Source organism: Panthera tigris, chromosome A1, assembly GCF_018350195.1.
Source record: "Panthera tigris isolate Pti1 chromosome A1, P.tigris_Pti1_mat1.1, whole genome shotgun sequence".
Classification (NCBI taxonomy): Eukaryota; Metazoa; Chordata; class Mammalia; order Carnivora; family Felidae; genus Panthera; species Panthera tigris.
Window position 1 is genome coordinate 14,287,595 of NC_056660.1, and position 27,069 is coordinate 14,314,663.

The 27,069-nt window shown below is 38.3% G+C and overlaps 1 protein-coding gene across 8 annotated transcripts in view; it reads left to right on the forward strand.

Annotated features, from left to right (window-relative positions):
* NBEA (neurobeachin) overlaps positions 1-27,069 on the forward strand; it is a 678,339-nt gene that overhangs the window by 602,784 nt on the left and 48,486 nt on the right. For all 8 annotated transcript variants that reach the window (XM_042998658.1, XM_042998776.1, XM_042998897.1 and 5 more), the window contains one exon: positions 12,205-12,357. In XM_042998658.1, coding sequence (XP_042854592.1) covers positions 12,205-12,357 — 153 coding nt within the window. The remainder of the gene's footprint in view (positions 1-12,204; positions 12,358-27,069) is intronic.

A 27,069-nucleotide genomic window follows, 5' to 3' on the forward strand; every position in this document is an offset into this window, starting at 1 on the left:
AAAGCATTAATGACAAGACCCATTTAAAATGTAGGCTTTTCTGTACAGCCTTAGCTTTTACTTGACTGTGCCTGGGGATACTATGCAACAATACACATTAGATTAAACCAACACACACACGATACTGAGGAACAGCCAAGGAGCAGAGTAATTTTACAGTTGGTACTACTTAACTATTGTTAAACACAAAGATTTGTTATTCATTTACATAGGCTTTGTTTAAGAAAAGAAAAAGGTTATATTCAAAACAATAAAATACATTTGTTCTCTCACTTTTTTCTCTGATAATGAGATATGATCAGGTTATGGCATAGGTATATGTGTTTCTTATCCTAAGCCCTCTTTCTTCAAGGCAGATTTTTCCCCATCACTGCAACTCATATTGTTAGATAAAAAAAATATTATGGTATTATTACACTTAAGGTCTTAATCCAACAAAAGGCAGTGAACTAAAGTCAAAATTTTCATATTTTTGCTTATCTATTGCAAACATTTTTAACAAGGCAATTACAACCTTGTGGAACTGTAAGAAAACTGGATGAGTACAACTTTGCTCAGTTCTTTTCAAAAGTGGAAAACAAACAAAATGGATCTAACAAGTGTGTAGCTAATCCATACATTTTGTTTATTGCTATCAAAGATAATTCGGAGCTGTATCCACATTGTATCAGATTTTTTCACGTGAAAATGCCTGCTCACTCTTATTGGACATCATCACAAAAAAGAAAATTGGCTTTTCAGCCTAATTCAAAGATCTACCCTTACAAACCTACTCACAGATCAGTTAATCACTCTAATTTACATAGTTTTAGACTTATTTTCTATCCTGAGAACTTTATTGATGCTTCTTATCACCAAAAATATCTCACCAAGTTACAGGTCAGTCTCTGATGACCAATGTTCATACCAGGCTTTTCCCGCTTAAAACTGCTAGGATTTCTCCCGGCATATTCCTGTTGTAGAACTTTTAAGAAATGCATACATGTTGTTACCATTGTGTTCCTTTGGTTCCTGGGGCTCACATCACCAATGATAGTGGCCATCACTATCTGGGGAGGTTTTTCTCTTTTTTTATCCTCAAGCAGCTGTGCTGAATACAAACAGGACCTATTCCCCCAACCCTGGACTTAATTAGTTCAGAACAAGCTCATTTCCCCAGGTTGACATTGCATGGATTTTCCCACCTTCCATTCCCTTTCATATTTTATGATAAGTGTACCCTGAATATTTTTCCATATAGATCCTTTCTTTTTAAAGGCTGAACATTGTGCACATACACAATAATTTATTTTGACAATCTCCTGTTTATAGATAGCTTGTCTTTCTCTCTGATTGTTACTGTTAAACACAAGGCTGTAGTAAACACCCTTGCAAAGTCATCTTGATGAACTTTGGGTATATATGTAAAGGATAATTTCTATTAATGGCTAAATGGCTATACACATTTTTAATTTTGAAAGATATTGCCAAAACATTATTCACAAAGATGGTAATTCACTCCCTAGAGCAGTGTGTGAGGATGCCTCCTTCCCCACAGCCCCCCTCATCACTATTTTAATAAATGGTGTAATTTTTGCTAATCCGGTGAGTGAAAATGGAGTTGTCTTTGTTTGGGCTTGCATGTCATTAATTATGAGTGAAACTGAGGATTTTGCATATATTTATTGACCTGTAAACTTACTCCAGTCTTTTCCCATTTTTCAGTTGGGTCATATGTCTTTTTCTTATTGATTTGAAAAAGATCTTTGAAATTGCACCAAGTTGCATTACAAGTATGTTTTCTCAGTCTTTTTGTTGTGCTGTATTTCAAGTGTGTGTGTGTGTGTGTGTGTGTGTGTGTGTGTCCAAATGTATCAGTCTTTCCATTTATAGCTGTCAGAGTTTGAGGGTCCTCATCAAGGAAAAGTTAGAGAAGTTTTTTGGTAATACTGGTAGTAACTTGAGGTTTTCTACATTCATGTTTAGATACACTGATCAAAGCGCACAGTATTTTTTCCCCTCTAAAATAACACTTCATTTAGCAGGGAAGAATATGTTACCAAGAGCAATAATAGCTTTTCTAACTGGGTGTTAAAAACCTAAGCTTTTGATTTCTTATCCCCAAGCTGTTAAATAAAGCATTGGGTATAAATTTAAGGAACTGCAGTTCCATTTGTGAAGAAAAGTATGTCTGCTGTATTTACTTAGATAATCGTTTAAGAAAGAACTAGAATAGAGTAGATGGCTTTAGTCTGTCCCTCTTTATTAAGATCATTCTCTTCCTGTGATAATGAATACAAGCTGGGCAGAGATGGAGTGTTGGTGAAGTGACCTTTCAGGAGCCAGTTCCCCTGAGTTAAGTCAGACTAGTTAGTTTTTTATTTATTTATTTTATTTCCCTTTTCTATAGTAGTCTTGGTAACAATGACATTCAACTTACTGGAGTTCTTACACTAAGATTCCTTAATGCCTTCAAAAGTTGTTATATTACTTTTGAATAGCTATGTAGATGTCAGAAAAGGTAGCTGTGACAAAATGTCATTAAGGTGACATAGTGTAAATTAATACAGTTAATGGAGGTGCTCACCACTGACTCATTGACCCATTATGAGCTCTTGTGGAATTAACGGATGCCAGGGCATCAATCTTTTGAAAAAAAGGGAAAAAAGAGATGGCAGCTTTAAAACCTTGCAGTGAATTATATTAGAAAAGTGAAAACGTCTGGGTTGGATTTGATTTCTCTAGGAAGCCATATAATGGTATGCTCTCTCAGCAAAATATATTAAACTGAAATGTCAGATTTGATGCAATAGGTATACAATTATGATAGTGTTAATAGTGGTCTTCTATCACTCTAAGACATACTTTCAAGTCCAATTTCTCAGCAGCTTGAACTTGTCATAAGCTTGTAAATTAGAAATTGTGTTTGAGGATATTTTCTTATTATTGACAGAATGCATATAACACTATTAACTGTACCACGGGGCTTTAGTATAGCTGTTAAAATAAACCAGAAATCACATTTACAGACACATAATGCCTGTTATAATATTCATCTTGCCATTTCTTGAGTAATATTTGGTGTCTTTCTGTACTGTTTTTCATTTAGGAAATCTTAAGCTACTTGGACTCTTTCCTTAAAGAGAAGCTGATTAACAGAAACCTATCAAGGGGACGAGAGTAAACAGAAGAGCCTTTATGTGAAGTAGGCAAGATAGTGCCTAAAGTACCTCTGAAGGAGCACACTTAGAAGTTACAATAGTAGAGTTCATTCTTTTTGAATGGTTCTCCATAGTTTTTAAACATGCTTCTTTGTTAGTTATTTGACACAGTCTTCAAAACATCCCTGTGAAATAGCTATCACGATTCTTGTTTTGTAGAGAAGGTTCAGAGATATTAAGTGGCCTGCCTAAGTTCACACAGTGGGGAAGGAGGAAGCCAGAAGTAGCACTGAGGTCTATTCAGTTCTTTGCAGTGTGTATTCATTGGATAGCAGGCTGCCGTGATTTTCCTGCATATGATCATACAACCATATCCAACCGCTTTAACTAGTTTGGGATAATTGTTCCATCAAGGTTTACTTTAATTATTTATTGCTGTGTAACAAAACACCCCAACCCTTGGTGCCTTAAAAAAAAAAACTTACAACCCTTTATTTCCCCAGAGTTCTGCAGTCAGAATAGGGTTCGTCATGTACAGCTTGTCTCTGGTTCACCTGGGGTCAACTGGGGCGGCTTGTCTGGGTCTAGAGGATTCAAGCTGACTTTACTCACTTATCTGTTGCTTTAGCAAGAATGGCTGGAACAGCTAGGGCCCGGCTGGTCCTCTTTCTTTACATAGTCTTTCTAAGAAAATCACACTTTTTTTCATGGGGGTTGCTACCAAAAGGTTGAAAAAAATGGGAACTGCAAGGCTACTTCATGCCTAGGCTTAAAACTCCAATAGTGTTGGGCACCTGGGTGACTCAGTCAGTTAAGCGTCCAACTCTTGATTTCAGGTCAGGTCATGATCTCATGGTTCCTGAGTTCAAGCCTCATATTGGGTTCTGTGCTGACAGCATGGAGCCTGCTTGGGATTCTCTCTACACTCCCCTCTCTCTGCCCCTCCCCCACTTGCACTGTCTCTCTCTCTCTTTCTCTCTCTCTCTCTCTCTTTTTCTCTTTCTCTCTTTCAAAATAAATAAATAAACTTAAAAATAAAAAAAAGTCACTTAGTGTTACCCCTATAGCATTCTGTTGGTCAAAACAAGTCACAGGACGAGCCCAAATGAACTTTGCTTCCTGGTGAGATAAGTAGTGAAGTCACATTACAAGAAGACATGGTGGTTAGAAGGATTTTTGTGACCATCTCTGCAAACAGTCTACTAAGGTCCTCTCTCCGATCACAGTTCACATTCCTCCTAAATGCAAAATATACTCAGCTTGTTAGCTACATCAGGCTCAAAATCTGGTATCTCATGGTCTATATTAGGTCCAGATACAGAATAAGGTGGAGAAATTCCTAATTAGGATACCTGGAAACTAGAAATACAGCTTTTCTGTCCCATGTACACTCAGCATATGATGGTGAGTCAGAAACAGGTGAACCTCAACAGACTCTGTTCCAAAGGAGGGGATGTGGGAGTTACATAGCAGAGGCTGGTTCATAGGGATTGCAGCCAGGCACGTGTGGTCAGTTTCCTAGACTGTGGGGATGGGTCCTCTGGGGCCTTGGCTTCGCCCTCTGAATCAGTTTTCTTTTCCATAAGAGATAGCCCTTGTTTGCAGCTCAGTGGCTTTCTCTAAATGATTATAGAAAGTTGGGACCAGGTCACCTTCAGCCTCCTTTAAAATTCTGTGCACTTGGTATATATCAAATTATAGTTCATTATTAGGAAAAAGCTTTCACTCAAAACTCATTTTGAGATAGGATCCTTTCTACTTCTGCACATGAGTTAAGATGCTATTTAATAATGCCCTTAAGATTCTTAGAATCCCTCTGTGTAGCCGAATTAATTGGTCTACACTCCACCACCTTGAATTTTGCTGAGCTCGGGTATAAGGTGGGATACAGCCACGCCCTTTCCCCTCTGGCCATATTTGATTTGCAGCACTTTGTAATGGACCTTTGTTCTGAACCTGTTTCTTATTTTGAGAATCTTTTGGCAGCAGAATACATTGTCCTAGGCCCTTATATCTCCCCTAAATATTGCTTTAAAACTGAGCTGTTTCTTCCTTAGCTCAGAATACCTTATCCATAGACCAGTCAAAGAAGCCAGTGGCCACTTTCAGCATCCTGCCTGCAAATCTCCTAAACCAGAGCACAAGTTCATTAGATACTTTTTCTCTTATTTTTGAAATTATTGCAAGAAACAGTCTTGTTAATTTTCCACCACCACGTAACACCGGTTGCTTTTCTCCTGCTTGCTGATTGATCTTCCAGACTCTACCCAGTGTCCTCATGGCCTTCACAGCCTCTGTCTCCTTCCTGGTCCTGATGCCAGTGCCATGTTTGAGTTTTAATTACTTCGCACTCCACCCCCAGGCACCAATTTCAGTTTCTGTTATCTATTACTGTGGAACAAAGCACCCCAAAACTTCGTTTTAAAACCACAGCAAGTATTTATTTGTTGACAGTTATGCATTTGGAGTTAAGGCCCAGCAAGGATTGCTCACCGCTGTGCTCCACGGCAACAGCTGGAGGGAAAGGGCCGGGCCACAGAACCCATCGTGGCTTCACGCACATATTCCGTCGCCCATCTGAGCTTGCTGGAATAGCTCGGACTGTCCACACATGTCTGTCCCTTTCTGCGATCACTCCAGCAAGGGGGCCACACTACTTTCTGTGATGGTCAGCTTCTAAGTGGATAAAAACAGAAGTTACAGGGCCTCTGAGGTCTTAGGGTTCTCTAGAAGCCCTACAGTGTCATTTTTTCACATTCTGTGTGTCGAAATGTGCCTGCCCATATTCCAAGGGAGAAAAAGTAGACTCCACCACTTTATGGGATGAATGGGAAAGTGGAAATGCCAAAGAGGACACAGAGGACATGGAGAGGTCTTTGAAAAAGTTCTACAAGCAACTAATTTTAAGAAATTAGAAGTTCTAGTTTGGTTTATACCGTTCAGTTCAATCTGATGGTGCATTTAGACAAAACGAAAATCTGAAGTGCAAATAACTTACAAAAATATGTCTGATTAGGCTAGTAGGTAAGATACAAGATTGTATGTTTGATAAAAACATTTTAGTCATCTGAATTGTCTACATAGGTATGCATTCAAACAAACACCCAAAGTGACAGCTTTGTTACTGGTTACAGTATGTGCTTTGGTACTGGGGCAAACTCAGCAGCAATATTTTTGATCTGCATGGAAAAAAAGTTGATAGAATAAATAGTCTCTATAATATATTTTGCATAAAGCTATTAAATGCATTGTTTTACACACTGTCCCCATTTAATCCTCACATCTACCCTGTGAGTTAATTGCTATTATCATCACAATTTTGCATATTGAAGAAACTGATTTTTTTTTCCAAAAGGTTAAGAAACTTACCCAACTAGCAGGAAGTCCAGATTTAGACTCAGATCTACTTGATCCTGATGCACATAAAGTAACACTTCCTTGCTAGAAGAAAAGATAATCCCCAAACTGCCTGCCCACCCCTTTTCCCCCTTATCTTCAACTAACTGGTCATCCTAAGTACCCCTGCATTAACCAACACAGCCTGAAAACCAGGCCTTCAATACTGTTTTTATCACTCTTTCATGCCTGAAATTCAGGAGATGATAAACATGTAGCAATAATTGATTAATTTTTTTATCTCACACATTTGTATTGAGTATCTATTATGTACTAGGCACTATTCCTACCAACTAAGTGGTGTGAACCAGAGAGCAAACTGGACAATGATTCCTACCGTCATGGGAGTCCCAGTATAGTGGGGACACAGGAGCCATATATATATATAAAGAAAATCAGCATCGCTATGCAGAAAATCAAAACAGAATGAAGTCCCTACAGAGTGACTGGGTTGCTGCTTCAGAAGGCAAAATAGAGAATATATGAGCAGAGACCCTGGATTTAAAGTGTTTGATTTTGATTTCTGGCTTCACCACCTATTTCCACTGTAATCAGTAGCAAATTACTTACCTTCTCTTTGCCTCAGTTTTCATGTCTAAAAAGTGGGAAGAATGGGAATACCTATCTCATGAAATTTTGCCAAGATTAAGAAAATATATGTAAAGCACTTACAGCAGTACCAAGATATAGTATGGTACAAATAAATTCTGCCTGCTGTTTTAAGATTGAACCACCAGAGGTAAAATTTCAGCTGATTTCTTGTCTTGAAGCCAAGATACAATCATGGCCATCTTCTTGGATATAACAGCTGAGTCTCAGAGATGAAACTCTTCTTATTCTTTAGGTTTTTCTTTTTTAATAATCAAACCTTCTAAATTATATACACGTGAATATAAATTATATACTATTGTCCTACATTTATATGCTAACATTACATTTAAAAATGCTATTTGAAACAAGGGTTTTTTTAGTCTTTTAATTTTAAAAATTAAAAATAAAATGGAGACATAAACATTTACACTCACTCTGCTGCTTTAGCAACTTCTCCCTAGACTTCGTGAGTTCACTCTCTACCTTCCCCTTCAGGAAAAAAACAAACAAACAAACAAACAAAAATCCCCAAACCTCCCCAGCTCAGGACTTCAGGCTCAGTCACCTATAGCTCTGGTCTTTTGAAGCTTTTAGGGGCCTCGCAATTAAGCTGAGCTCCAGGGATTTCTTTATATCTGCCTTAAAAATGTGTCTGTTTGTGACTGTTCCCTCTATTCGAAATCTGAAAGCATTTCTTCCACTCTTCAAACCCTCAAATCAGGCTTCTAACAGCTTAGTCCAGCATCTCAGTGAACACCCTAATTAGTGATCACAGTCTGGTGGTTCAGATGGGGACTGGAGTGGAGGACACGGCCTTCTTGAAGGGATGGTCTGGAAGGATCATCTGGAAGGCCCTAGTAATGCTACCTTTTCATATAACTGGCCTTGCCTTCCCTGAATGTTCCTGATGAAATACTTAACTCGTCCTCCTGACTTCCTGTGTAACCATCAGGGCAGAACTTTCTTGGCCCTGCTTCGCTGCTTCTCCTTGGTGGCAGCCAGCTTTTAGCCCCTTCTTATGCCAGAGAGTTTAAATTAAAATGAAGTAGGTCTTGTTTCTTCCACTTCTGTATTTGGGGTACAATTTTGTCAGCAACTTTACAATGAAATTTTTCTGTATTTTAAAGTGAACACTTTTATGCTGCTAAACCTCTTATACATAACTAAGCTAAGCAAGATCATGTTTTCTAAGCTGCAAACATTGCCCCTCAAAGGGTACAAATGTTATTTTGGGGGTTCATCCTTCTTTTATTTAATAAAGTCCTTCACTGGCTCCTTTCCAATCTTGAGGCATTCCTCCAACCATCTGCATATTCCCCAGAAGATTTCTAGTGATATTAAAATAACTTTACCTAATATCTTCATCAATAGCTTAATATTTAATGAGCACCTGCTACATATAAAGTATAACACCAAGAGCTACGAGGGATCAACAAAATATAAACCTTGTAATATCAGGCTTGAAAAGCCGCTTTGCCCAAACTGTTATTAATATAAAATCCTTGGGCTTTGTTGCCTTTGTGAATCTAGTTTAATGACATTCAGGAAAATAGTATTATAGTGGTAAATAGGTTAATAATAACCAGACAGTTTATGTGACCCTAAACCACAGGGGGGAAAAATGGAAATAATATATTTGGAAAACATTACGAAGCACCAAGACAGGTGAAGATAAATTAAGACTCTTTGGGCTGTTTAAATAAAAAATAAATTTATGTTGCTTTATCCATGTGGCTATATCTCTCTGTCCTCAAAGAAGCTTATATAGTCTAGTTCTGGAGATAAGACATGAACACAAATAACTGATGAAAGGCAGTAAGGGAAATCCCTGACTTATGTGAGTCTAGTACATATAAATCACCCTGCAGAGAGAGCGACTGCGTGATCTTACATTCCTTTCCCCCTTTTGGAACGCTATTGCTGTTCCATGTCAGATAGAGAATGGGTAATGCCCAAACAGCCATATTCTTAACTTTTTCTACATCCTTTACTAATTGTCCGTGTTTTGCCAAACTGCGAGAGTAAGATCAAAAGAATATCGTTAAGTTTTATCTTAATGCATTGAAATGAGAAGTTAATAATTGTTTTGGTCAGCTCCGACAGCTATATTTTTACCATAAGCTAGAGAACTTATAAAGAACAGAAGTGTATTTCTCACAGTTGTAGAGGCTGGAGGTCCAAAGCTAAGGTGCCCACATGGTCAGGTTCAGTGTCTGGTGAGCACCTGCTTCCTGGTTCCCAGACAGCCATTGTCTTGCTGTGTCTTCACGTGGCCAAGAGACAGGCTCCCTCAAGACCCCTTTCAGGACACTGCTCCCATTCCTGAGGGCTCCACATCTAATTCTAATTACCTTCCAAAGACTCCGCCTCCTAATACCAGCATAGAGGACAGAGTTTCAACCTTTGCATTTTAGAAACATCAGATCATAATGATTATGCACTTCTGGTTGCATACAGATCAATGAGAATGGTAATGACGCTTTGCTTCTACCTTCTAATCAGTAATCACACACCTTTACCAGATTGCTCCTTCAAAGCAATATAATATACACCATCAGTGTGTACCCAGTCCAGAAATCAGCTGATTACAGTCATTGCTGATAGAATATTTCTGAATCAGTGTTTAGCTCTTATGTTACCCACTAACTAAACTGTATCACGATTTGCAAATAGGATGTTTGTTTACCTGTTAGTTTTTTTTTTCAGCCCCTTCTCAGTTTCCCCTTTTACATACAGTTCACTGAAAATGTACATTAATTTATGTTAATTTCACCATAATTCTCCTTCCCCACACTTTCTTGTGGCCTTGAAGTTGTGTAGTTTGTTGTTAATGAATGACTGTCTTGCAGTGTGAACCACCTAATTCCCTCTGTTCTTTGCAGGCCCATCCTCACCTCTGTCACAGGTTACCCTCCCAGCTGAAGTCCCACAGTCACAAGTCACACTTGCCCTTCCCCCTTCCCTCCTGTCCTGCTTGCTGCTTCTGGTTCCCCTTCTCCCCACATATGCACAGATGCCCAGTCTCTGTCCTCTGCAGTCCATCCTTTATGTTGCCACCAACGTCTTGTTACAAAACAAATCTGCCCAATAACACAAGATCCAAACAGCTTAGCTTGGCATAAAACTTCATCATCTGGCTTCATATAACTCTTACCATCCCACCTCCCCCATCTTCACCTACCCCCCCAATATGTCCTATTCTCCACCCACACTCAGTCCTTACTCCTTCTTGATTATACTTCCTGATGGTCCCCTACCCCCTCCCCCTGCCTTTATCTTAGCCAGAGCCAAATTCAACTGTCTGGTCTCGAGTGAAGTCTCTCCTGACTTGCCCTGCGTTGTCTGCCTTCTCCTCTGTGCTTCCTTGTACTTGGTTTCTACTCCTCTCGAGCAGTTATTATTGTGTATTACAACCATCTGTTTGTGTATTTACCCCACAGAGCAGATTATAAATTACCTGAAATAAAACCATGTCTTGTTCACTTTTTTCTTCCCTTGTACCTGTCGCAGTGCCCTGTACCCAAACTTTATTATGTTTTATGTTTTTTACAGCTCACATTTATCATCATCAGAATGGATAATAATCAAATTCTCACAGAGCATTACTAAGATAAACACCTACTTAGGCCATAATAGACAAATGTTGATTTCCGCAGGAGAACCCATAAAGAGAAAGCTTTTGTGTATGCTGTTCTTAGAAAGTTAATAATTTGATTTATTTGAAGATATCAGCGTCTGGTGTTTTGAGATTTTTGTTTCTTTGTTTTTTTAATTTTTCTATGAATCTCTAGAGAAGACCACAGGAAGAGTTGAATTTCAGGTACTACATTATCAGTGTAGATCATATTACATAAATAAATGTCCTTATGCTTTTCACGATATAAGGTTAATTTAACCTTCATCTTGATATTTGAAAAGATTGTTGTTGTTGTTTATGATACAGATGGTGTACATAAAAACTACAGTGGTTTATGTTTTTTTGGTTTTGTTTGCATTTTCTCCCAGTTACTTAAAAAACTGGCAACAAAAAAACATTTCTAGGGTCATAAAAACAGTTCATGTCCATATCTGATTTACTCTAAAGGAACATAAACCTCATATTAGACATTGTGCAACAAACACGAGTTTGCTTGAATCGTGTTGTTCACGCCATCTTTATACACAAATAACACAAGACGTCTTTGCATCCAGTTTATTAAGAAGTTACCATTCAGGTGCCATGTGTTAAACATTTAAAACTTATTGTCATGGGGCGCCTGGGTGGCGCAGTCGGTTAAGCCTCCGACTTCAGCCAGGTCACGATCTCGCGGTCCGTGAGTTCGAGCCCCGCGTCAGGCTCTGGGCTGATGGCTCGGAGCCTGGAGCCTGTTTCCGATTCTGTGTCTCCCTATCTCTCTGCCCCTCCCCCGTTCATGCTCTGTCTCTCTCTGTCCCAAAAATAAATAAAAAACGTTGAAAAAAAAATTAAAAAATAAATAAATAAATAAATAAATAAAACTTATTGTCATGTTGTATATCATCTCTTCATTGTGCTTAGCGATAGGTACAAAAGTAATTCATTGTGCCAAATTATAAAATAAAACTTTGAATCATTTTATAAAAAAATATGTAGTATAATTGACAGTGTGATCAAAAAGAAAAGTAGAAGATATTACATGATTTTTAACCATTATTGGCAACAACTTTTTTTTTAATTTGAGTATTAATAATATTCAGAAAAGGTTGTTGAGCGTCATAGACTTGTAGATATAGCTTTACATATTTGTTTAATAATACTACTAGGAACTATTGTTGATTCTGTAACCCTTTTAACTAATTGTAGCAAGATAAGATTGAAAGTCTTATAAACATAAATTATCAAACAAAATGTTCAAGAAAAATATTGTTCTTCTCCTTTCTTCACCTCTCTTCCTTCTCTTCCTCTCAGCTAAAGAAAATCAAATACAGAATTGAATTAAATAATAAACTATTGGATTTACAGAAAGAATTTAATTCGGTTTATAGTTAACAAGTTATAATAGTTTTATTCAACTCACTTTTAAAGTGATTTAATATGTCACATTTTTCTTCCTGGCAGGAACTAATTCCAGAGTTCTATTACCTACCAGAGATGTTTGTCAACAGTAATGGATACAATCTTGGAGTCAGAGAAGATGAAGTTGTGGTAAATGACGTTGGTCTTCCCCCTTGGGCAAAAAAACCTGAAGACTTTGTACGGATCAACAGGATGGTAAGAGAGATTTTGTTTTTGCTTGAGCAGTGCTCAAGAAGTGAAAATACTCTGTTGTTTTATTTTGTTTCTAACTATTTAGCAAATTGTATTTTAACATCTGTAAACACAAGGTTAAAATTTTAAGGAGGAAAAGGCAAGCATTTTACTATTGTCTTTTGACATCGTTCTTTATTGTGGAGTGGATTTTCCTTTCATGAAGACTAATAAAGGAATGGTAATTCAGTTATATTTGCTCCCTTAGGAGAAGATAATCAGATGAGCATCTGTTGACTAATATAAGATATTCTAAAATGCTTGAAATAAATGGCCATTTCTTATTTTTGTCTACCGGCTAAATCTGTACTCCTTTTTGACTCCTAAAATATTAAAAAGCAAATAATTTACATTGAGAATATATTTGCATGCAGGAAATTATAAGTTATGAAACATACCTTAAAATATAATATACTTGTCTTTAAGAGAACATCTAGTGAACATTCATAGATTGAAAATATCATTTCTTTTTTAAATCTATAGGACAGATACCTGGTTGTTCAGATAGAAAATGTGTAAATAGGAAAAAAATGTATAAATAGAATGTTTGCATGTGGGAACTTTATAGCTTTTGGTATATTTTTATCCATTATTTAAGGAGATTTTAATCTCAATGTGGCTATGATATATGGAAATGAACTACTTTACCAAACAACCTCCCTAGTGTACTATTATTCTTGGTAAAGTGAAGAATTATACTAAAAAAGCCAGTGACCCAAAATATGTATATACTTTTTAATATTTTTAAGTTTATTTATTATTTATTTTTGGGGGGAGACAGGGGCAGCATGAGCGGGGGAGGGGCAGCAAGAGAGGGAGAGAGAGAATCCCAAGCAGGCTCTGTGCTGTCAGTGCAGAGCCCAATGCGGGGCTTGAACTCACAAACCATGAGATCATGACCTGAGCAGAAACCAGAGTCAGATGCTTAACTGACTGAGCCACCCAGGTGGCACCCCCCAAAAATATTTTTTTAACCCTGTTTCACTCACTCCCAATTTTTTCCAACTGTCTTATAAATGTATTTTATTTTGCTTTTACACCTTATTTATATGAATCAGAATCCAAATAAAGTCCACATTTGCAATGGAGTTCACATATTCCTTAGTCCATTCTTTTAGTAAGACTTACATAATTCACATATGTCAGGCAGATAGAATTCACTTCCTGTACAGTTCACCCACGTAACATAAAAAAATAAATGGATTTTAATTTTTTTACAGAGTTGTGCAAACATCACCACAATCAATTGTGAACATTTTTATCACCCCATAAATAAACCCAGAACCTTCAGTATCTTCCACCATTTTCCCCAGCCAACCCTATGCACTACTAACCTACTTTCTGTCTCTACACATTTACGTATTCTGGACATTTCACATAAACAGGATCAGATTATATGTGGTTCCTGCCTCTACCCCCTATTTTGTATGTGTATGTCTCTCTTTCTCTCTCTTTTTGTGGACTTCACTGTCAGTCACATGATCCCCTCAATTTGGAGCTATATTTTCTTTTTTTCTTTTTTTAATGTTTATTTATTTTTGAGAGAGAGAGGGTGTGTGAGCAGGGGAGGGGCAGAGAGAGAGGGAGACACAGAATCTGAAGCAGGTTCCAGGCTCTGAGCTGTCAGCACAGAGCCTGATGTGGGGATCGAACCCGTGAACTGTGTGAGATCATGAGCTAGGCCGAAGTCAGACACTTAACTGACTAAGGCACCCAGGCACTGCATATATTTTCTTTCTTTAAGAAATATTTTACCAGGGCACCTGAGTGGCTCAATCGGTTAAGTATCCAACCTCAGCTTAGGTCATGATCTCGCAGTTCATGGGTTTGAGCCCCATGTGGGGCTCTGCCTGGAGCCTGCTTCAGATTCTGCCTTCCTCTGTCTCTCTGCCCCTTCCCCACTCGCACTCTGTCTCTCTCTCTCACACAAAAATAAAATAAAACGTTAAAAAAATTTTTTTAAAGAAATATTTTACTTTTGGGCTGCCTGGGTGGCTCTGTCGGTTAAGTGTCCAACTCTTGATTTCAGCTCGGGTCATGATCTCACGGTTCGTGACTTCGAACCCTACGTTGGGCTCAGTGCTGCTGGTGCAGAGCCTGCTTGGGGTTCTCTCTGTCTCTCCCTTTCTTTCTGTCCCTTCCCTGCGTTCTCTCTCTCCTAAAGAAACAAAAAAAATTTAAAGAAATATTTTACTTTTAATATATTTTATTTTAGAAAACTGTTGCTCATGTGGTAGTCCTGTGTTTAAAAGTACTCTTTGTATATATTATCTGCAATCTGGTCTCCCCCTTTGAGGGAATAGCATGTATTTTGTAATTTGTAGATATGATTTCTGACACTTTTCAACCTATAAATTGGTACTTCCAGATACATGGGGTTATTTCATGCACCTCCTTGAATAACAGATTATTTCTTCAGTTTGTATTTTGAATGTGAAGGATTTATACTTCTATGATGCATTATATTTCTAAAATCTATACTTATTTTTAGAATTGGCCATCCATTTCCATACTACCCTTACATACTTGAATGCTGCCAGTAATGTCAGTGTAAGGATACGGGATCCACAAATTCAACCCTAGAAACTGCTACATATCAGTAGCTCTCAGCCACAGCATTCCACAATACACTTGTGGAGCCCAGAGCTGTGCCTGACGCAAAGTAGTTGCTCAGTAAATATTTGCTGGGTGAATGATTGAATCATATAGGAGTAATAATGTCAATGATTTCAATATGTGGTCTGTTATGTCCAGACTAGTTAAATTGAACGAATCCTCCATTCAGGCGAATAAAGTAGCCAAAAATTGTTGGACCAGATTTTTCTCTTGTTCACACGATCGCACCCAACTGATTAAACAGAACCTTTCATGTGGGTGCTAATAATGAATACCATATTGGAAAGAGTGTGACTTAGAGTTTAATAATTTCCTGCTCTTGAACCTGGGCTCTGCTGTTTCCTAGCCTCATTGCCCTGGGTAAATGAGCATCTATGGCCTTCCCATTTCTCACCTGTGAAATGTGGAGACATACTTTATAAGTGTTTTTTTTTAAATCATTATCATAAAATGCATTTGCTTTCAGTGTACAATTGAATGATTTTTAGTAGATTTACAGAGTGGTGTGACCATCCCCACAATCTAATTTTAGAACATCTCCATCATCCCAGGAGGATCCTGTGCCTATTTTCAGTCACTCTCTATACCCACCTCCAGCCCTAGGCAACCATTAATCTGTTTTCTATCTCCACAAGTTTGCCTTTTCTGGACATTTTATATAAATGGAACTGATTAATACGTGTTCTTTTGTGTTTGACTTCTTTCACTCGGCATAGTTTTTGAGATTAATCCATGTTGCAGCCCGTGTCAGTACTTGGCTCTTTTTCATAACGGCACTCCAGGTTTCGTTGATGCATTCATCAGTTGAACGTCTGGGCTGTTTCCACTCTGGGGCTGTTGTAAGCAATGCTGCTCTGAACACTCCTGTATCAGTCTCTATGTGGACACATGTTTTCATTGCTTTGGGATGTATACCTAGAGTTGGATTGTTGAGTCATGGAAATTTATGTCTGATTTCCAAGAACTTACCTATTTTGCAAAGGGTCTGTGCCATCTTAGGTTCCCACTAACAACGGGTGCCTGTTTCAGTCCTTCCACATCTTCACCGACACTTGTTATCGCCTGTTTTTTATTATAACCATTCTAGTGGATGGGAAATAAAATCTCATTATGGTTTAATTTCCATTTTTCTAGTGACTAACGATGTTGACTGTCTTTTCACGTGCTTTTTAGATGCTGAAACATCTTACATGTATTTTAATAAAACATTAAGTAGTGACTCATTACAGATACAACCTTTGTGCTCCTCATTAGTGAAATGCCTACAGAATTAATAATTTTATTAATGATATGCCTAACTGAAAAAAGAAAAGGCCTCTGTGCTTCTAAAAGCAAATCCTCAAGGTAGCATCATACACAGAATGTCTTGAATACAGGGAAAGAGAATTATTATGGATACGAAACCATCAGGTAATTAGTATTGATATAAACTGGATAAGACCATACACTCTTGACTAACTTTGCATAAAAATCATGAGGCTTCTGGGGCGCCTGGGTGGCTCAGTCAGTTAAGTGTCCGACTTCGGCTCAGGTCATGGTCTCACAGTTCGTGAGTTCAAGCCTCACATCGGGCTCTGTGCTGACAGCTTAGAGCCTGGAGCCTGCTTCCGATTCTGTGCCTCCCTCTGTCTTCCCCTCCATTGCTTGCACGCTGTCTCTTGCACTGTCTCAAAAATAAATAAATATTTTAAAAAATCACGAGGCTTCATTCATCTAATATGATGGGTAGTAATATAATCCAACTGAATAAACATTCCAGATAAAATAAGTTTCTAGATTTTTATAGTGAAAACTTTTTTGCAGACTTGTTTTTTCTAAACTTAATCACTCCTTCGCTCCCTATCCTCTTATACAAAAGAAGAAACTTCTTCTCTTTATTATGAGTACCCATTGTTGTTGTATGAAGGATATACTTCTATATTCTTTTTATATTTTCTTCTGTAAATTGTGAGCTATCAGCACACTTCCCTTTATAGCCATACCAATTCAAGTGTGTTGTTTAAAATCTCCCGTCTGCAAAACCGGTTAATCAAATGTATCAAAGCCTCATGATCAATGAGTCAGTCAAATGCTAATTGAGGCCCTGGAGGAAATGTATACTTTGTAGCTTTGGTAGAGTGACTGTATCTTCTGCCTCAGCTTTTATTGGTCATTGTTTGATCACTTCCAGTGTAGAAATGTACCAAAACATGAAATGACAAAATTCTGCCTTTAGTAAAGTGGAATGTTATTATACACGGTGCCCAGTTTACACCCCTGCCTACAGCTAACTCTATGGCTAGTAGCCTACGACATTCTCCTGACTTCTCTGGTGTAGCTGCTTACATGTTTTCCTCTACTGTCCTCATTCTAAGACTCACTGCTCACAACTGCTGCAAATCGGGATATACATACACTAATCTTAGTCACCTTACTCTGTAGCCCAGTGATGGTCCTGAGTCATCCCAATAGGAAGGTTGACCAAGATTCAATAATGGCAGTGATAGTCCTTATACCCTGTGCCATTTTGGAGTGTTTATTCTTTGTCGGATACTTGCTAGAGCTTCAAATACATTATTCTTTTAATCCTCAAAAAGTCTTTTAGGAATTATCTTGAAACCCAGAGAGGTAAATGACCTTGCCCAGATATCACCTACTTATCAAAGTGGCCGTGTTACTATCCACAGTGCTCAGGATAAAATGATGATTTAAGGAGCTGTGGAAAGGGAGAAGGGAAAGAAACGTGTCTTCTAACAAGAATCAGTACCTTGGGGTCAGTGGAAGAAAAGAAAGAAATGAGTGAGCATTGAACCAAAACCAGCAGGATGTTCTGGCCCCAACAGCCATGTAGATCTGACTTTCTGAGATCTCATTTCTACCTCTTTCTCCCCGAGCCCTTACCCTGTGAGGCTCCCTTTCCAGCGGGCGAGACCTCTGCTTAGAGTGCAGCAGTTATGAGCGGAAGAAGACTCTTTAGCTCTGCAGATGGAGGAAATGTAAACTTTAGAGGCACACACAGGATTTTAGAGCTGGAACAGATCTGTATTTCAATAAGGAGACGAAGACCCGGGAAGGCTACATGACTCACCCAAGTGCTTTTTATACTTACCATACCTAGCATTGCAGATCGGAACTCTGAATGTCGTGTCTCCTGGACCCACTGTTAGTCTCTGAAATGTCAGCTGTATATTTAATTAAATACGGCTTTATAGATCGACTTGACAACCAAAGCAGATTAGACTAATACTTTTCCCCTGCAATATCTATTCCAAACACCACCTTATAAAGGAACTTTGGAATAGAGCTTATTTGTTATTTGCAAACTAATTATATCTATGCATGGAAGACTACCAAACACCTAATTTTGACTGAGACTTAAAATTGAGTTTTAATTTAATTATTTAATTGAATTGTTCATGTGATCACCACATAAGATTTTTTAAAAAGTCTCTTTTCCTGAGAAATACCTGATTCTCACCAAATGGTTTCGTATCATTTGGATCTTAAGAGAATTAGGATTATTCATCAAAGAGAATTAGGTTTTTCATTGAAAGATACAGCCTGAGGGGCACCTGGGTGCCTCAGTGGGTTAAGCGTCCAACTCTTCATTTTGGCTCAGGTCATGATCTCATGGTTTGTGAGTTTGAGCTCTGAGTCCGGCTCTGCAGTTCAGAGCCTGCTTAGGATTCTCTCTCTCTCTCTCTCTCTCTCTCTCTCTCTTTCTCTCTCTTTCTCTCTGTCTCTCTCTCTACCCCTCCACCGCTCACACACACACATGCTCTATCTCTCTCTCTCAAGAATAAATATACATTTTTTAAAAACTTAAAAAAAAACAAAGATACAGCTTGGGGCGCCTGGGTGGCTCAGTCGGTTAAGCGACCGACCGGCTCAGGTCATGATCTTGCGGTTCGTGAGTTTGAGCCCTGCGTTGGGCTCTGTGCTGACAGCTCAGAGCCTGGAGCCTATTTCAGATTCTGTTTCTCTCTCTCTCTCTCTCTCTCTCTGACCCTCCCCCATTCATGCTCTGTCTCTCTCTGTCTCAAAAATAACTAAACGTTAAAAAAAAATTTTTAAAAAAAGAAAGATACAGCTTGAGAAATGATTGTAACATTATAAAGACAAGTTAGAGTCTAAAATAGATTTTCCCTCTTACTTCAAGAAAGAGCAAAATTTATAAGTATAAATTTTGAGTAATAAATTATTTTATATTTATAATTGCTCAGAGTACTTCTGTTGCATATAAATAAAACTACAAGAAACATTTTAATCCTGATACTAAACTTACCAGTTGCTATAATGAATTACCTGACTTCTGTTTACATACCTCTTATATATTGTCTTTCTATCAGCTCAAGTGCTGCTGAACAAACTTGCAGACAAAATATAGTGCTTCTTTAAAATAAATCTCACTATTTACTATCAATGTAAATACGTTGATATTTACATTGATAAATACGTGTATTTATCAAGCCACAAGAATGTCATCAAGCCAAGTTCATACAACACACTAGGAACTATAAAGATTGCATATAATGTGGTGAATTAACTGTCCCTCAAAGATGTACTCACGTATTCAAAACAATTAAGTTTTATAACTGACTAAAAGATGAGGGATAAATACTTGTGCATTTCTGAAAATGTCGTAAAACATTTTCAGAAACGCATAGTAATTTTTGCAGTTCTTTTTTTCATTGAGGTATAGTTGACATATAACATATTATTGTTTATATGTATTATATAGTACATTTTTATTAGAACAACAAGTTCCAACTTGTTTTTGTGAAGAAGTGAAAGAAGCAAGGCACTGGGGTTTTTCTTTATTCTAAGCCAAATCCCTGTTATCTTGTAGCCATTAATGAGTCAGGTAAGACTTTTGAACTAAATCTTTACTCCATGGAGTGAAAGGCTTTACCCAAAATCCCGCATATTTGGGGAAATCCAACTGCCCCTGTCTTGGTTCCGTGCAGCACCAGAATGCAGGGTCAGGTTCAATCAACCGTGTGTAGGAGGTGCCTGCTAGCACAGAACAGGTGGCTTGGGAAGTGTTTATTCTTCCTGTTGTCTTTCCCTGGGTTTCCCTAGAAGGGACCCTGAAGACTAGGAAGGGAAAGCTACCATGGCGTCACCTAGGCTCTGCATCCATAGCCGCCACTCTTGGTTGCATCAGAATTAGAGCTAATGGACAGCCGGAGAGAGCTGCCTCTTAGAAGAACAGTCCTAGACATCAGAGCGAGCAAAGGACGTCTTTTGAAAAGTAGCGTGTGTCTGCTCTCCTCCCTCACTGTCTCCTGCGCTGCTTTCCTTCAGCTTGCAGTTTTTCTTCACAGTATCCTGTTCTTAGTTGACTTTGCTCCAGCTTCTGGTCCATTTCCCCATCGTACTGCTGGGAAATGATCGCACTGATGTCATTCAGAAACAATGTCAGGCATCTGTGTTAACAGTAGGAAGTTTAATCAATCATGTGCCTCTCTCTCTCTCTCTCTCTCTCTCTCTCTCTCTCTCTCTGTCTCTCTCTCTCTCTCTTTTACTGAAGGAATAGTTATTGGATGAATATTTCCCTAATATACAAAGCCTGAGTTATAACAGAAAATATAGAAGGGTTTAAATTTCCCACAAATTCCATGAACACAGCCCTCATTCTTTTATATTGTTTTGTAACGTTAAAAGTTTCTGACTTTGTACCAGCTGGGTAGCTCATGTAGGATTTAGTTCTTATGAAATAGGTTTAGAGAAAATGTGCTCCAGTATATTTATAATTTGGGCTGGGATTATCTTCAGTTATTTGAAGGAGTTCTTTGTCCTAAGCCTACAGTTTAAAATGAAAATGTCATATATCCCAAAGAAATGACATTCAGGGTGGTAAAAAACGTTCATTTCTTCGTGAGGATTAGTATTCTGTACCCATGAGCACATCCTCCTCCTTCTTTCAAGATGTCATTCAGGAATTCAAGGCAAAGAAGGCAAAAGTAATATTATAAAAAGGGATGATGTCATTGACCATAAATCAGTTTTTATTCTCTCACAGCAGCAATTGGAAAGGTATTTGATGTATTTGTAGAAGTTTTTATGTGTAGAAATTTTTAGATAGGCATCTAAATTTTAATTTTTTAAAAGTGAAATGGTACTTTAAGTTTTAAGGATGTATTTTTTTTTTAGTTAATCAGTGTTCTAGTTATGGGAGATAACGTATATAATTAATTAGAGTTGTTTATACCTTGTAAATATAGTGACAAGGATTGTGTTTTACCAAACTGTGAAATTCAAATTTTGGCCTCATTGGAAAAGCTGGAAAAGCAATATAGACACTTTGAGTAGATATTTCAATAAATTTGAATGCATTGAGTTCATACGTCAAGAATTGGTTTAATTTACCCACACTCAGCTAGGCTGATTACAACTCACTCATGAAACATTAATAAAGCACTGTGTTCAGTTCTAACATGATTATAATCTGACCTCTCCACAAAGGACAGAAATAGAAAGTATCTCTGATAACATTACCCTAATGCTAGGTTCATCAATCATAATCTGCCCTTTTTTAAAATTTGTTTTAGAAAAAGGCCTTTCACGGATGTGCACTGATAATCTCATCCAGCCCTCAACCCACAGGTCCCTGGTGCTCCCGGACCACATGTAGAACGTTCTCAGTCTGAGCAGCAGTGCAACGTGCACTGAGGCAGAGAAAGAGAACTGAATGTCGTTTCACTTTTGCTGTATTACCTCCTTTATAAGATCTTCATGTTTTAAAGAAAAAAGTCTCTTTTTGATAGGTAACAGTTTGCATTTGGGTATATTTTTATGCTAAGAAAAAACACCCTGTTCAAAGAAGAATTTGTAGAAAATGAGAATTTTTGGAGGTGTTTTGCAGCAACTCAGAATACTGAGCTAGATGTCATGTGTTTGCGTGCACACTCTGGCCCCTGTTAGCTGTGACACCTTGGACAAATAAGTCACCCTTAATCTCTTGGAGTTTCAGTGTCTTTCTATCTATAACTGGGGATCTGCCTATTCCATAAAACTTCACGGAGAGCCAGCTCTGAGTAAGGCATTATGGAAAACACAAAGAAGCATTGAACAGGGACCCTACTCAACAGAAAGCTAAATTAGAGAAATTCTTTCTTTATCCCAGTCATTGAGGGCCTGTTACACAGTTCATACTGCTCTAGGCTCTGGAAACACTATCATGAGCAACACAGCGAGTGGCCTTCAAGAGCTCCCACTCTAGTTAGGAGCACAGACAAGTAAACGTGCAGTCACAGCAAATGCTGATAGAGGCTATCATCCATTCATTCAACAGATATGAGTGTTCCAGATGCTGTTTTATGTGGTTGGAGTATACCAGTGAAACAGACAAAGATCCCTGCCCTCATACAGCTTACTATTGATCGAAGGCAGACAGACAACAAAATAGTAAATAAATAAGTAAAATATGTAGTATGTGAGAAAGTAATCAATAGTATGGAAAAAAGAGGCATTGGAAGGTAAAGGGATCAGGAATACACAGATTGGTGGTCAGGATCCCCTCAGTGAGATTTGCATTAAGACTGGAAGGAGGTGAGGGAGTGATCAAGTGACTGTCTTGGGCAAAGACCATTGCAGGCAGAAGGACCATCTGGAGCAAAGGCCCTGTGGCAGGGATGTGCTTCCCTCGGAAACCAAGGAGCCAGGGGGGAGTGAGCAGGAAGGGGGCACCTAGTACAAGACTGAGCAGGACCGAGGTCAGATCACAGAAGGCTTTGAAGGCCACTGTAAGCACTTTGAGTTTTCACTCTGAGTGAAATGGAAAGCCATCACAGTGCTTTGGAGCAGAAGAGTGCCATGATCTTACTTACATTTTGAAAGGATTGTTCTGGCTGCAGTGTTGGAAGTGAACTGTTGAGGCACAGGGTAGAATCAGGCGTATCTGTTAGCAAGTATTGTGAGAGATGATGGTGGCTTGGACCAGGGTGGTAGCAGTGAAGGTAGTAAGAAATTGATCAATTCTGGGTGGGGTTTTTTTAGTGGTTTTGTTTTTAATTTTTAATTTTCATTTTAGAGAGAGAGAACGTGAGTGGGGGAGAGGGGAAGAGGGATAGAGACAAAGAATGTTAAGCAGGCTCCACACTGAGCTTGGGTTCCAATCCCACAACCTTGGGATCATGACCTGAGCTGAAATCAACCGACCAAGCCACCCAGGCACCCCAATTCTGGGTGTATTTTTAAGTTGGAGCCAGTAGTCTCTTTCTGCAACTTCTGGCTGTGACCATTTTCCCTAAGATTTCTCTAGGCTTACAGAGGCAAGTAAATGGTAGGGGGGACAGGTCCTGTAAATGTAGAATGGTGATGGATAGAGCAGCAGAAATGGGATGGGGTAGAACATTTAGTGCCTTTTGTCATCTTAGAGTTTGAGCAGAAATTTGAGCAGCAGGAAAAGCCCAAGTTGACATGTTTATCTCCCAACACATTTTGATATTTTTGAGGGCATGGAATGCTTGTTCATCTGTATATCCTCCAAGGCTAGGCTTGGCTTTCTAACATAGGATAGAGGGTCAGTAATTTGGGGCTGGAGAGAGATTATTTTCCCATTGTTTATTTGCATTTCAATGAGATATACTCCTAGAGATCAGGGCTTTTGTCTTGTTTACCATAGTATCTCTGGGGCCTAGAATAACTGCCTGGCACATAATAGATGCTCGATATTGAATGGATGATGGATGAATGAATGAATGAATGAATGGCTGTTACCTCTGTTTGAAAACCTCTTTATAGTTCACTTCCTCACTGTAGTCCTTAATTATCACAAACTCAAAGAAACCTTCTCTGATCACCTCCTCCAAAATAGCAATCCCCTCCTCATCCATGCATACTCCTTAACTTTCTTTCCAACCTTTCTCTTTTCTTTAGCACTTACTACCTTCTGACGTACTGTATGTCTTACTAATAATTGGGGGGGGGGGGTGTCAATCTCCTCCCGCTACAGTGTGAACACTGCAGAACAGTATTTTCTTTTATCTACTGCTATAATCCTAAAATCTAGACTATTGTCAGCGCATAGCAGATGGTCAGTCAATAGTTACTGAATGAATGAATGAATGAGCTTCTTTCCCACCCCTGACATTTTTTCCTTCTTGTTACCAACACTTCTTTCTCATTGCTTAATTAATTATCCAATAATATTTATCAAATACTTTTAATGTTAGGTGGGGTGCTATGGAAAATGGAAAAGAAGCATTAGATATGATCCCTATCTTCGAAATGCTTATATTCTAATATATACAGTATTGCAAGTTTGAAACAAGTGCTAATTGGTAATGACCCCATTTGTTTGTATAGCACTTTCCAATTTATATGCAAATTGATTTTCACAAGTAAATGTGTATACATAATCTTACTGCATTAAACAGGAGGGTACAGGTTTCAAGTGTCATAGAAATTCATAGAAGAATTCATAGAGTGTGAGCTGGAGAACTCAGGAAACAAACATTGCACTTGAGTAAGAAGGATGGCTAAGACCTCAAAAAGAAGCAGGAGGTTGAAATGCTTTCATCTCGAGGAGAAAGGAGCCACAGAGGCTCAAAGGTTGTACCAGCTGCTGTGTGCCCCGGGGGTGTGAATTGTCTGTGATTCTTGGAGCCAGGAATCCTATCAGCAAGTCCCAAGAAGTCATGGTGGACGGTGGGATCATGATTTGAGAGGCCTTAGCGGCCAGGTAAAGTTTACCCTACCATGTTTTGCTGGGAGGAACCATGGAAAATTTGAGATAGAGGATGACCATAGGAACATGATGGTTTCAGAAGTCTATGTCCTCAGCAGGGTGCAAGACAGGTTCGAAGAGAGAAACAGGTTGAGGACTATTGGCAGTCGCCCATGTGGAGAGCAATGAGAGCTAAGACCAGGGTGGGGTGAGTGGGAAGGGAAAAGAATTCTCTGTATTTATACATGCAGTGAGCAATCACGTAATAGGATAATTTAAGTTCCCTGCAGAAGATGTAGCGCTATAATTCCTGATTGCTTAACTATATGCAACTCTCTTTAAGAATTTTTTCAAAATCAGAAGCAGATTTTTGAGGCAATAAGAGAAGGGGCTTGGAAGTATTCTTGCTCTTATCTAGAAGAGGAGATGGAAATTCAATATTCTTAAATAAAAGAATTCAGGAGAAATAAATATTCTTTCCTGAGAGTTCATTCCAGCAGCCTAGTTTCCTTTTTCATAAGTTTCAGAGACACTTTATCCTAAACCTGCTGGAGAAAGAATCCTCTAGCATCTAATACCCATGGGACAACATGGAAATGGGAATTAGGTAACTATTATCCATCTAAGAGATATCCCTCTACGGTGTAAATCTCACTCCTTATTTCCTTCCTCCCAGATCCCCAGGGCAGAATTATGGATTGGGAATTGGTTTATCTAGGCTTAAAGCAATTGCTTCTGCTTTTAGATATGCAAGTAGAGGGTAAAGCAAGCTATTAAGACCATTATAACCCTAATAGCGTGGTAATCAAGTGTTTCTGTATATTTTTCCATTGTAAGTATTTGCAACAAAATCTTGTTTCAGAGTCCAAAATGGGCTTGTGCAAGAAAACATAGTTCTGTAAAGAACAAATAGGCAGAGAGCACGTATTTAATAACAGACCGATACTCTTTAGAGTACAGTTAAGTCTCAGTGTCAGACTTCAGCTTTAGATAGGTCTTTATGCTTTCATTATGGGCTGTCTAAAATTTGATTCTTAGGTATGTATTTGATTTAGAGTTGGCTTTTAGATGTTCTAACTGGATTTTCTCTTCTCTTTGCACAGTGACCAGCAAGACAAGGTATAAGACAATATATAAGACAGATGTTTAAGACAGACGGTGTATACAGTGTATAATGTATAACACTATCTGTTGAATCTGCTACCTTATTGTTTCTTTGTTATTTAATCTTGTAATGCCCCTCCCCCCAAAAAACCTGAGACAAAATTAATATTTAAACAATTAACTTTCCATTGATTCACTCTGCTGCCTCTCCAGCATATAAAATAGGATAGGATAAATAACTATAGACTTTAATTGAATTAAAGAGTGTTAGAAAATTTTTTAATTAAAAAAAATATATAAAGATTGTTAGAAACAGGGGCACCTGGGTTGCTCAGTCGGTTAAGCATCCGACTTCAGCTCAGGTCATAATCTCACAGTTCATAGGTTTGAGCCCCGTGTCGGGCTCTGTGCTAACAGCTCAGAACCTGGGGCCTGCTTCATATTCTGTGTCTCCCTCTCTCTCTGCCCCTCTTCTGCTCTCTCTCTCAAAAATGAATAAACATTTAAAAATTAAAAAAAAAAAGGTTGTTAGAAGCAAATAATGACATCATGATTTTTTTAATTGAGATGGAACAAATATTGAGAAAAATATATAAAATATTAAAATTAGCACCAAAAGAACTAAGACTTAAAAGTCTTTAAAAAATTTAAATGGTAAAATCTTCCCATCTCCAAATTATCCAAGGCCATATTATTTTACGGGTAAATTCTACCAGATTTTCAAGAGATAATAAAGTCATTTCTTAGTAAGTTGTTGCAGAAAACATGGCCATCCATGAGGCTAGTGTGATCTTGACTCCAAAAGTAGCTAAAGGGAGAAAAAAGAATAAATAAATAGGGCCATTTCATGTATGGATATAAATACAAAAATTCTAAGTCAAGTATTATCTAACAACCCAACAATTATGTATATAAAATGTGTGAGTATATATATGTGTGTCAGATCAAAACTAATCCTTCAAGATTAGGAAAAAGACAGAGATGCTCCATATCACCACTATTATTGAATGTAGTCCTCAAGGGTGGGAACAATTCTATAAGAAGAAATAAAGAAGTTTTAGGTATATGGGGCACCTAGGTTGCTCAGTCAGTTAAGCATCTGACTTTGGCTTAGGTCATGATCTCATGGTTCTTGAGTTCGAGCCCCACATCTGGTGAGCTCGAGCCCTGCATCAGGTGAGCCCCACTTCTCTCCCTCTCCCTCCCTCTGTGCCCCTTGCTCACTTGCATCTTCTCTCTCTCTCTCAAAAAAAAAAAAAGTTATAGGTATAACTAATTACCACAAGCAAAATCAACTTATAGAA